Below are 13,031 nucleotides of genomic sequence, written 5' to 3'. Positions count from 1 at the left end.
CGGATGACTTTACATACCGGCTATTAAGCCAAAATTTATCACAATATGACATAAAATATGTGTGAAAATGTGTCACAATACTATCATAATATCATAATCGCTAATGACAACAAATTATAAAAATGCGTTCAAAACATTTGAATCCCCATCTTAGAACATGTCTGTACGATTTCATCTTAGCATATTTCTTGTTCACATTACACTATTCTTCAACAAGGTTACAACCTGACTTGGCGGGAGGGTGATGGTCCGTGGCAAGAGGCATGGCCAGTGGCAAGAGAGACAAGGTTACCAGGAGTGCAACAACACGCTTTATCCGGCCTCAAATGTGGCACTAAGTACTCTGTAAGAGTGACAGCCACTGACAGTGTCGGGACGTCGGTGCCTGCGCATGTGGATGTGACCACTTTGGGAGGAGGTAAGTCACATAAAAGTCATGAAAGACTTGTTCGAAAGTAAGACATACAGTAGTACAATTAGTGCAAAAATATGCGTTATCTCAAATGTGGCACTAAATATACATATAAACAGGAATGGTACATAAAACCCTATATATTATTTTATCGGTCAAAGAATAGCAGGAGTGCAACAATATGTATTACAGGGCTTCAGATATGGCACCAAATATTCTAAAACACTTGCGAATATTAGCAGCGCTTAGAGATCAAAGCCAGTACGAAATACGTTGGAACGTTTGCCATTAATTACATTAAAATGACAAATTCCTTTATGGATTCCTTGATATGGAATTTATGGAGAAATTGTATTGGAATTATTTCATGCTCTTCAACCCAGAAGTACAGTGGTTCGTTGGTATTAAATGTAAAATTATGTAGGATTCTAATACGAGTAAAGGCCCGTTTTTAATTAGTACTCAATCTGTCCAAAGAACATTGATTTCTAGTATGAAGAAATTGTCAAATGTGTATCTTTTTGGGCGTAGTAAACTGCCAATTAAGTAACTACGCACGTATTTTATAAAAGTATATAAAATAAGTCATTCCTATTTTGACACCATTTCAAAATAAGGTCAAACTAGAGAATATAAGTAAGTAAGTAGTTATTAAAAATACAGCCTTAACGTGGGTATTAGTTCGCTACATTTAGTTTTGTCATAGTTTGCCTTCGACTTGGCACTCGTTCAAAGTTTGGTCGGCAAGTTATGACAGATACTGCTTCAAAAGGCAGGTCGGGCGTGAGCAAAACATAAGTTAGTCTTTAAGAGGTTTATATAGAGCGTCTCGGACATAATACGTATATTTATTTTCTACGGCTTGACAATGTTTAAAACAGTAGGTATGTCTGTATCACTAGTCCATACAGAACTTTAAATAAAAACACAACATGCTCCATTAGTTATGAGATTTAAATTTGAATTTAAATACTTCTTAAAAGTAATAAGTGTTAAATTATTTATAATATCCCATTACCTTCCTTTCCACAGCTTCTAAAGCTGTGGAAAGGAAGGTCCAAATTATTAATACATTTCCTCAAATGTTGCCCTTATTAGCAATAAACAAGATACTACGAGTACTATATGTTTTTGCTGTATCTGTGTATATCATTATAGAAGTAAAAAATAAGGTTACATTTGGATACGATAAATGGCACTGTTAAAAATAGCCATTTTTGTAACATGACAATATGCTGTACATTTAACTTTTTTTCGTAGCCCCAATATCCCCACCATCAACCGATTGGCTCTGGAGTAACGCAACCCACATCTACATCCAGCTCAGTGGGTGGGATGACGGCGGATGTGACGTCACCAGATGGGAAGTCGAGTATCGCCCTCTAGGGTCCAACATCTGGCATAGAGCTGAGAATAGAGCGGTAAGGATCTTTATTTTTTTAGGAGATCAACATTGTAACAAAAAACAAGACAGCTTGGTCTTAAAATAATACGTGATATTAAAAGTTTGAAAAAGTAATTCATTGTAGTGCAAAAAACCGCTTAAGACAGGATTTATCAGAAAAATATTAATTTAAAATTATATTAAATACTATATACAAAATTTTCTAGCACATTTACAGCCACTTACATACTCGTATACACATGCGCTATAACCATTGACATAAAAGTACCTTCCCCCTTTTTCACACACAAAACACACACATCCACAGATATTCATGCATGCACACACGCACAAAAACCATTAATATCAGCAGATGACAAAGAAATACACAAATATACGAGTATTTTTATTTAATTGATCACAGACATTTAAATATTGTTTTAGCCAATGGACCTGAACCTAGGCTGGGGGTACATCGACACACACTACCAAGCGCCGCAGCTCCGCTCTATACCAGCATCGTACGCGGTCGGTTCTCTCTCTCCCGCTAACTGGTATGAGCTGCGTGTGACAGCGATGAACGATGCCGGCACAGCTTCCACTGTTTATACGTATGCGACGAAAACTACGGATGGTGGTAAGTTTAAATTAATTACTCATATTTGAAAATTGTATTTTCCTGTAATATAAGTCCTATTTCATATAGGACGAATAAGAACACAAAGGAGTTTACGACAGAGGCGATAAGCATAACTACATGAAATTTTTTACCTTTAAAATGAATTATCGTAAATTAAAGTAATTATAATTACTTAATCTAATGTTCACTTCATGTCACTCCGAGTAACGTTAACATTGCCAATTGAAGTTTTACTTTAAAAACACTTTCACTATCTTGTCGGATCTCATACTATTATTATTAAGGACAGCCGATAACATTAAGTAAAAATAAGGTAATTCATGTAAAAAATATGTGTGTGTGTGTACACATATATTTTTTAAATTTGAGTGGTAGAAAGAATCCTTTCTAGTTCGACTCTGGAAGCACCACTGCCACACCTATTTCTGATAAAAGCAGTGTTAAGCGCTGCTGTGTTCTCGTTTCAAGGGTGTTGTTAAGAAGACCTAGTTATCCCGACTTATCCCGACGTTCTTATCCAGGAATCGAATTTTATTAGGTTTGTTTTCACATGTGTATGAGGAATATTAAATATTTATGACCACGTGGAGTGCATGGCTATTTGAACATCATAATTGTCAATCCATTTGTCCCACTGCTGGGCTCAAGTCTCCCCTCAGAATGAAAAGGAAAAAACAGATAAAAGTTAAAATAACTCCGTTGACTCTCATACTATTAGAACCGACGACACAAAGTAAAGTTAGGACGATTAAAACTTTGGTTCCAACGAGAAATTTAGCTAGTCAGTCATCTTTGTTATGTAAAATTGGGCTCAAATTGTTTCCTGAATTTAATCGCTATTCAACGAAAAGTTAACATTAAGCATGTCTTTCGAAGTTTTAAGTGGTTTACTAAAACTTTTCGGATCAAAAAAGATAGACTTCGCTTGAAGAAAAATTTAACATGTTTGTAATAGAGAAGTAGAAATGGAATATGCGTTCTACATGATGGTAGGTAGTCACTGCCACCCATATTTATAATTTAATCAACCCTGAACCATACAATCCTAACTGAGATAGGAACACAGACGCGTTGCTTCCCTGACGACTAAGTTGCAACGTCTCGCATAAGTGTCTGTTCCATACATAATTTACATTTCCTACATAAATTATGCAATTATACAGTACAAAAATCGAATGAATCTTCTTGTTTGATATTGAACAGTATAAAATGTAACTAAAATTTCATTGGGAGTCCTTAACATCTGTTATTAATAAAATCAGTCTATCTAATGTTGTGCCTACCAAAGATCTAAATTGACAATTGGATTAGGCAAAAATTGAGAAATTTCAATATCTAACAGACAAAACTATGATTAAAATTTACTATGAATAACGTTCGTAATAACTACATACTCGTATAACATCACATAAAAAGTTCAGATTCAAAATTAAAGAAATCTGCTATAGCTCAGTCACCAAGTGCACGAGAAAGTTGAGCTCAATGCAATTTTCTACGAAGCGTTGTCTTCCTTTTTTGTCTGAGCAAAAACTTAAGGAAGCAGCGTTTATTAGAACAAAGGCTTATTATGAAGACAATAGCGACGCTTAAGGATTTAATGCGTGACCAAACTCTTCAGTTTTCACGTACTTCATAGAATTAATATGCAAGAAATTGAAAATAATCTGAATGTATAAGTGGTGTAACCATATAAGGTTCGACCAGGGGTACCGCCACACCTATTTCTATCGTAAAGTATATAGTACTAAGTTTCGATGTAAGGGTGTGGATGACGGCTCATTTACATATGAGTGAACATCTTAGACCTCAGGAGTCGCTATGCATTTGTAATCGTCTTCAGGTAGAACCCTTTGTTCTGCCTAATACTCGTAGCAACAGTTATCGACGTTGCTGTGTTTCACTTAGAAAGGGAAGGATATTTATCCGAGGCATTCCAACTTAGTCCTCCCGGGTTAAAACATATTTGTGGCCAAACTCAGATAAGTCTTTACCTTATCTGGGGTTGGTTACAGATGGCCACGGACGTTAGTAGCCACTTACCAGCGGACTGCGTGCTCATTTACTACATAAATCTTATAAAGAAAACAATTTTAGACTTAGTGGAAAACTAACAATTTAACCATCACTGCTCAAACATAATATTAAGAAACTTAAGATAAAATTCGTTATATGAAACTTTCATTAACTTGTTAAACTTAAACATCATTCGGGTACAATTACGCTAAGTACATGTTAAAACAGACTAAGTTTTGCGCTAGTTATTTCTGTGAAATACTCTCAAAACTTCACATAAAACGATAATGAAGCTCGCCTACGTAAGCGCCGCTAAGATTACTTTTGATGTAATAAGCTTGCATTTTGCTTCGCTAACTTAGTCTCTTTTAACACTGTAGTAATATCCTCTTTTAAGAGTGCTCAATTATACCACTCCTCTGCTGTTGCGACATATATTTACAAAATTGAAGTAGTAAACGGGCTTGGAGTCTGTCTGATACTAAGTGGTTATTGTTGCCCATGGACATCTGTAACCAACAACACATACAACAGAGGGTTCTACCGACTTCTACCTGAAGCAAATTACCAATATGTTATCACTTTAAAGGAATTTTATTCCTTATATGTCACCTCAAATGTCAGTTAACCCGCAATCACACCCTTCTACCGAAAGATGACAGTTTCACAGTAGAAATACCTCAATAATCACTATTTTTCATGCAGTCTACTTGATGATAAGTTTTTTTTTATATTAATTAATGTAGCCTACTATAACACTAATGAGTTTTACGCTAAATTAAACTGCTACCACACAAAACAACCAATTACTGTCCCACTGCTGGGCACGGGTCTACTCTCATAATGAGAAGAATTAGGCCATAGTCCACCGCGCTGGCCAAGTGCGTATTGGTAGATTTCACATACTTTTGAGTTTTCTTATATAAATCTCTCAGGTATGCAGGTTTCCTCACGATGTTTTTCTTCACCGTTTAGCAAATGATAATTAATTTCTAATACGCACATAACTTTGGAAAAATCAGAGGTGCGTGCCTGGGATTTGAACCTCGCACCCCTCGATCGAGAGGTTGAGTTTCTTAACCACTAGGCTAGGCTTTAGAAGGTGGTAGAACCCTTTGTGGTTCGACTCCGGCGGCACCACCGCCACACCTATTTCTACCTAATAACAGCAGTGTTAGGCGCTGCTGTGTTCCGGTTTGAAGGGTGTGGTAAGGGAGACAGACTTTTCCGAGGCGTTCCAGCTTAGTCCTCAGGGGTAGCGGCGCATCTGTTGCCGACCTCAGGTAGGAATATCTAATCCTGTCTGGGGTTGATTACAGATGTCCATGGGCGGCAGTAGCCACTTACCATCAGGTGGACTGCATGCTCGTCTGCTACTCTTATATTATAAAAAAAAAAAAAAAAAAAAAAGGCTATCACTGCTTTTTGCACCTAAACTGCTAAATATTCATATAATGAAGGCGGCGTCCTCTGACACTGCACTTCTTTGTCTTGTCACATAAAGACACATTGTTCTTATGTTCTATAATGTTCACTTATTAATACTTCACTAACACTACACTGTGTCATGTCACTAACTGAAATGGTTTAGTCCTTTTGATGATAAGTGACCACACCTCTCATACCAGCGTTATACGCAACAACGCTAACATTGTTAATGTAAAATTGAGTATGATACCTTTGGAAACCAACCGCAAGTGTTTTACTACCTTCAAAAGCTGGATTAAAAACATGATTTTTCAATCGCCGATCTAAACCTACTTAAACCGGCACAATTTTTAGGAAATGTAAACGTAACAAAAGACATTTTTATATGAAAAACGAGAAATCCTAAATATCTCGTAATATCAAAAGTTAGAACAGCCGTCATGTCAATGATAAGGGACTCGTCAAACGTCAGAACAAGATATAGACTCGTTAATTTGAAACTTTATATCTCCGCTATCAAGATTTGGAGACTCAAAATGGTAATATCTCACTCCTTTATCTCTCTTATTTTTCCAATGATTACATAATCAGTTTTAATAATAGTGATGTACTTTTAATTGATATATTGATAATATGTGATTAGAATTAATATTAATATCATTATTATAAACATTATTCAATTAAAATCTATTCGCATTTGGCCTAGAACTAGGGCCTAGTACCCCTGTTATTCTGAGAGGAGACGTGTCTCCAACAGTGGGATAATATGAAACAATAATGACAATTATTTAATTTACTTCCAAGATGGTCCTTTGAGCCGGATATAAGTTAGTAAATTACTTACAGTGCATCCGTGTACTCATGAATCATCACCATTATCATGAATCATTACCACACCTATTTCTACCTAATAACAGCAGTGTTAGGCGCTGCTGTGTTCCGTTTTGAAGGGTGTGGTAAGGGAGACAGACTTTTCTGAGGCATTCCAGCTTAGTTCTCAGGGGTAGCGGCGCATCTGTGGCCGACCTCAGGTAGGAATATCTAAGCTTATCTGGGGTTGACTACAGATGTCCATGGGCGGCAGTACTTACTTCACTTACCATCAGGTGGACTGCATGCTCGTCTGCTACTCCTATATTATAAAAAAATCAATTCATACCCCATCCATCCATTGTCATAGTGATGTTCAGGAGTATTTTCTTAGAATATAAAGCTTGACTTTAAAAACATAATGAAAAGTTTCCAAGTATGAAGCTTTTCCACAATATTCTTCAACATAACAAGTAAATATTCTTTAATAAGGATATCTTGAAGCCTCTACATGTTTTTGTTGTGTCTGCGAAATTCGTGAGGTCATCGAAACAACGAGTAATTACTTTACTTTCAAAGTTTTGAGAGGTTTAAGTTTATAAAGGACTTTGAGTTCTTCCAACTAAGTATCACTGGAAGACTGTTTAATTTTGGGTTATTGTTGTCTGAAAAGTTTTAAGTACCTTCGTATTTTGAATAACGTTTTACCTTTAACGCTCAAATTTAGTCAAGTTGATGGTTATAAGGGAACTGACTAAGTATGTATTGAAATAGAAGTTTGTTGTTATAAAGTTCTGCATGTGGCGATAAACGTAATTTTTCTATTTGTGTCTGTTATTGTGGCAACTTAATTTAAATCTTTATTAATCTTAAATGTTTATTCCAAATTAGAAATAATGAGAAAATTCTCGAAATGATTTTAAAAAATATTTTTAATAGAAGCACTTTTAACATAGTTCGTCGAGCTTTATTTTTCGCTAATATTTGGCATCTAGTAAAATAGCAGTGATAGCCTTGTGGTTACGAAACTCATCCTCTTGTTTGAAAGTCCGAGGTTCAAAATCCAGGCACGCACCTCCAATTTTCCAAAGTTATGTGCGTTTTAGAAATGTCAGTTAATTATCAGTTGCTTAGACAGGTGAAGGTGAACGAAAACATTGTGAGAAACCCTTTATGCCTGAGAAATTAAAAAAAATGTTTTCAAGGGTATGTGAAGTCTACCAATTCGCATTTGGTCAGCACGGTAGACTATGGCCTAATCCGTCTTATTCTGAGAAGATACCCGTGCCCAGCAGTGGGACAGTAATGGGTTGATGGTGTCTGGTAGCAAACATGTTTTTTTAAACGACACATAATCTAAAAAGTAGATCAAAAATAAATTTCATTTATCATATTGAAATGAAATGAAATGAAATGAAATATATTTATTTTGTATAGGCCAACGGCGGCACTTACAAATTGTCAGTTACAAATATTTTCTTAAACTACTACCGGATCGGAACGCGACCTCTACTGAGAAGATCCGGTAAGAAACTCTGTGGGTTTGTCTTTTTTAATTTTAAAAATAATTATTCTCTTTTTCATTTTTTTTAAATGCCATTATTTTTACATATAATAAATAAAGCATTAGCTCCAGTATCTTGCTTTACATTTATCTAAAAAAAAGAAGTTTGTTCAGCAAGATACGCTACACTTTGACATTTTCTTAATCCTTACTAATATTATAAATCCGAAAGTAACTCTGTCTGTCTGTCTGTCTGTCTGGTTGTCTTTTCTTCACGCCTAAACCACTGAACCGATTTTAATGAAATTTTGTACAAAGATAGTCGGAGACCCTAGAACGGACATAGGATAGTTTGTATCCCGGAAATCCCACGGGAACTAGAGATGGCGATCTAAGATCGATTAATCGGAGAATCGCTCTTTTGGACCAAAAAGTCGATTATTTTAATCGATATCCTTACTAATATTATAAATGCGAAAGTAACTCTGTCTGTCTGTATGTCTCTTCTTCACGCCTAAACTACTGAACCGATTTTAATGGAATTTTGTACAAAGATAGTCTGAGAACCGAGAAAGGACATAGGATAGTTTTTATCCCGGAAATCCCACGGGAACTACGGATGGGATGGCGATCTGATCGATTAATCGGAGAATCGATCTTTTGAACCAAAAATCGATTATTTTAATCGATCTCCAGTAATGGATCGATTCAGTACATCGATCTTTCAACCCAGAAGATCGAAAATCAATTTTTTCATAATTTACCTACAGTTACTTTACTTATCCATGTTAGTCGATCATCTATCTATTTATATAAAAATTAATAATGAATATTTGTCTATATACATTTTATAAAATCGGAAACTATGCATTTGATCAAGTGATGAGCATTTGCAAAGTTGTTGTCCAAGAGCCCACGAAGGTTTGGGTTGGGTTGGGTTGGTAAGACCGACAGATGGCACCACTGTCATTCCAATGAAGGTACGAATTTTCTGTTTTATGTATGTCATATTATATCTTTAAAATGCGGGCGAAGCCGCGGGCACCACTAGTTAACTAATAATTTTGTTATTGATCAGTCCCAAGCTGTTTTATCATTAATATAATCAGAAATTTTATAATAAGCTTTACGACTAAGTTTGCTTTTGATAATAACTTTAAATTTATTAATTGACAAATTTCTGATTTTGATAGGCAGTTTATTATAAAAACGTATACATTGACCCACAAAAGAATTACTTATTTTGTGGAGACGAGTAACATGTGTAGAAAGGTTATGTTTGTTCCTTGTATTTAAATTATGCGTGTCACACCGTTTTACAAATTTATCAATATAATTGATATTATTAATTATACTTACGAGTATTAATTATTTTTGCAAATAATGTTTGACTTATTTTGTTTTTTTTTTTTATAGCTTTTTCTTTCCGAACATTTCAGAAAATGTCAGAGTTTCTTTTAACCGACTTATTTCGAATTTATTCTTTACGAGCTAGTCACATTACAATTTGAGGCTACTCTTTTAAGTTAGAGCATTTAAAACTTTATTATCTCTATTCGAGACTCCTTTTATTATTTCATTATGTTTAAAATATACGCTTTAAACAGAATTCATCAGGCAAGAACTTCGTCCCGCAACTTATTACGGAATTCAAAAACTTTCGCACTAATGGCGAAGTAATTTTGCAGCTTTAAACAATTTCAGTTTTTGCTAAAGTTTGCGAAAAAAGCTCTGGTGCTTTATAGGGAAACTTTAGTTTTTTTGTTAAGCGTGGTAGAACTGTTATGTTTTGATTTCAGTGGTACTACCGTGACACATATTTCTAGCTTATAAGATCAATGTCTTATTTTAAACTAGTTTTTGCCCGCGGCTTCGCCCGCGTTTAAAAGAAAATAATATGACATACTAACATACATAAAACAGAAAATTCGTACCTTCATTGGAACGACAGTGGCGCCATCTGGCGAAAATTGGTCGTACCAACTACGGAACCTTCGTGGGCTCATGAACAACAACTTTGCTAAAGATCATCACTTGATCAAACGCATAGTTTACGATTCAATCCTTACTAATATCGATTAAAATAATCGATTTTTTGGTCCAAACATCGATTCTCCGAATAATCGATATTAAATCGCCATCCCTAGTTCCCGTGGGATTTCCGGGATAAAAAATATCCTATGTCCTTTCTCGGGTCTCAGACTATCTTTGTACAAAATTTCATTAAAATCAGTTCAGTGGTTTAGGCGTGAAGAAGAGACAACCAGACAGACAGAGTTACTTTCGGATTTATAATATTAGTAAGGATGATTCAGTCTGTTTCAAAGCAGTGATAGCCTAGTGGTTAAGAAACTCGGCCTCTCGATCGAGGGGTCCGAGGTTCAAATCCCCCAGGCACGCACGTCTGATTTTTCAAACTTATGTGCATATTAGAAATTACTTATCACTTGCTAATCGGTGAAGGAAAACATCGTGAGGAAACCTGCATACCTAGAATTTATAAAAAGAACTCAAAGGTATGTGAAGTCTACCAATACGCAATTGGCCAGCGCGGTGGACTATGGCCTAATCCTTCTCATTATGAGAGGAGACCCGTGCCCAGCAGTGGGACAGTAATGGGTTGTTAATGAAGTCTGTCTTACTACGTTTTCCAAAACACAGTGTTTAGTGTAATTATTTAAAATCTTTTTGTGTCCCTATACCGAGCACTGATATTTTCCTATAAACCTAGGCTCCAACAAAGTTAACCGTTTCTTATCCATTGCTGATCAAGTAGTAGCAGGTGATATCCATCTATGGTTTAATAATGGCAATGTAAATGTAATGGAAATTGGTAGAACGCTTTGTGGTTCGACTCCGGCGGCACCACCGCCACACCTATTTCTGCCTCATAACAGCAGTGTTAGGCTATGCTGTGTTCCGTTTTGAAGGGTGTGGTAATGGAGACATACTTCTCCGAGGCGTTCCAGCTTAGTCCTCAGGGGTAGCGACGCATCTGTGGCCGACCTCAGGTAGGAATATCTATTCCCATCTGGGGTTGATTACAGATGTCCATGGGCGGCAGTAGCCACTTACCATCAGGTGGACTGCATGCTCGTCTGCTGCTCCTTTATAAAAAAAATGGATCTAGTCTTATCTGGGGTTGATTACACATATCCATGGGCGGCAGTTTATTTTTAGCTTTCGTCATTTTACAAATACCAATTACATAAATTGTGCACTTTGTTAATTAAAAATCTGTTACCACAAGTTCTCTAACCACCATCCCTATTACAGATCAACAGAAAAACTTCATCTTGCAACAAATTACTAAACTCTAAACCTTTAGCAGTAATAGTGAAGTAACTTCAAAGTTCGTAACTTGACTTAGACTTGTTCGTAGACTTCACGCACTGCTCTGCGCACTTGATTCATCATCATCATCAACCCATTATTGTCCCATTGCTGGGTACGGGTCTCCTCTCAGATTGAGAAGGATTAGGCCTCGCACTAGCGCACTTGATTGCCTTATAATACTTACTTGTATTTGGAACAGTAATTGATGTGTGACAAAGAAGACGATATTCTCAGGATACGTACAATCTATAATATTTGAAAGTAAAATTGTATATTGTAATGATATTAATAAAAGTAATAATTAATTAAAGTAGCTAACGAGCCAATATCACTAATTTGCACCTAACCAGCACAGTCGACTACGTTTAAATGAAAAGGAGTGCCAGTATTGTGGTCAAAACTATTATACAAATTGTTCTTTCTTAAACTACTATTATTATAACTATTACAGAGAAAAAAACGAGGGATAAATAAAAATTACGTTATTTTAAATTAAAATGGTGAATAAACAAGTCATATTCATTCCAGAAACGCTAAACCAATCAATGAATAAACTCACGACGTCCTAATACGCTACGAATAGAGCGACTGCTTATACGTACTTATAACTCGAGCGACTTAATAAGCCACTCGTGCAGCGCTTAAGCTTAATTCACCAGCGCAAAACATCTCGCAACTAATTGCGGAATTCAAAAACTTCTGCGCAGTTGATGACAGAATTCGCTTTGAAGTTCCAAAGTTCGTTTTTCGATCGTAATATCTGAAATAGTTTAAAACTTTGTTCTATAAGTTGTATTGCATTGCGATGATGCTTCAGTGATTAGCGTTCGTGGAATATTTTTCAGTTCACCTTCATTGTCTTAACAACTTATAATGAATTAAAATTCATTGAATAATTCCTTTGCACTATAATGTTTGCTGTAACCGCAAACGGATATCGTACAATTGTTGCAGCTGTTCAAAATAATGACAATTACAGCGGATAAGAATTTGGCATACGAATTACAAAATTTATATACTAAAAACAAAGAAAATTTTATTAACGAATGTGTTTATATACATGTGTTCATGTGTGTGCGTGTGCTTGGATGATTGCGTGCGTGCAAGCATACAAACATGCGCGTATGCGTGCCTGTTTAGGTGTGTGAACTGCGTACGAAAGTTATAAAATAGCATCTTCTTTTGTTCATAAAATCTCTTTATAATAATGCTCAATGCTCATAGTATTATTTTCTCACAGAGGAAATCGGACCGCCATCGGACTTCCTGGACCTAAACATGATGGTCATTATCTGCAGTTCGATACTCTTGGTCATCTGTGTGCTCGCCTTCATTTGCATCCTCTTTAAAAGACATCGGTAAGTAGATGCTTTTACATAGACTTAAGTTAAGTGTTCTTAATATGGTCATTTAAAGTGAAATTGATTCCGTAGATACCTACTCCATGAAATGACTTAGATGTGCCAACTGTCAGAAATATAGTATAGAACATAACTCAAAAATT

The 13,031-nt window shown here is 35.8% G+C and overlaps 1 protein-coding gene across 1 annotated transcript in view; it reads left to right on the top strand.

Annotated features, from left to right (window-relative positions):
* Window positions 1–13,031, top strand: part of LOC140755097 (cell adhesion molecule Dscam2) — a 92,155-nt gene that overhangs the window by 66,847 nt on the left and 12,277 nt on the right. Inside the window, exons 25-28 of the mRNA XM_073090294.1 lie at window positions 218–418; window positions 1,673–1,833; window positions 2,241–2,433; window positions 12,768–12,885. Of these exons, the coding sequence (XP_072946395.1) occupies window positions 218–418; window positions 1,673–1,833; window positions 2,241–2,433; window positions 12,768–12,885 (673 nt within the window). The remainder of the gene's footprint in view (window positions 1–217; window positions 419–1,672; window positions 1,834–2,240; window positions 2,434–12,767; window positions 12,886–13,031) is intronic.

This window comes from Epargyreus clarus, unplaced genomic scaffold (assembly GCF_041222505.1).
Source record: "Epargyreus clarus isolate Ecla_fem2 unplaced genomic scaffold, WU_Ecla_fem_2.2 ptg000032l, whole genome shotgun sequence".
Classification (NCBI taxonomy): Eukaryota; Metazoa; Arthropoda; class Insecta; order Lepidoptera; family Hesperiidae; genus Epargyreus; species Epargyreus clarus.
Note: the sequence above shows the minus strand (reverse complement) of the source record. Positions and strands in the feature narration are given on the sequence as shown.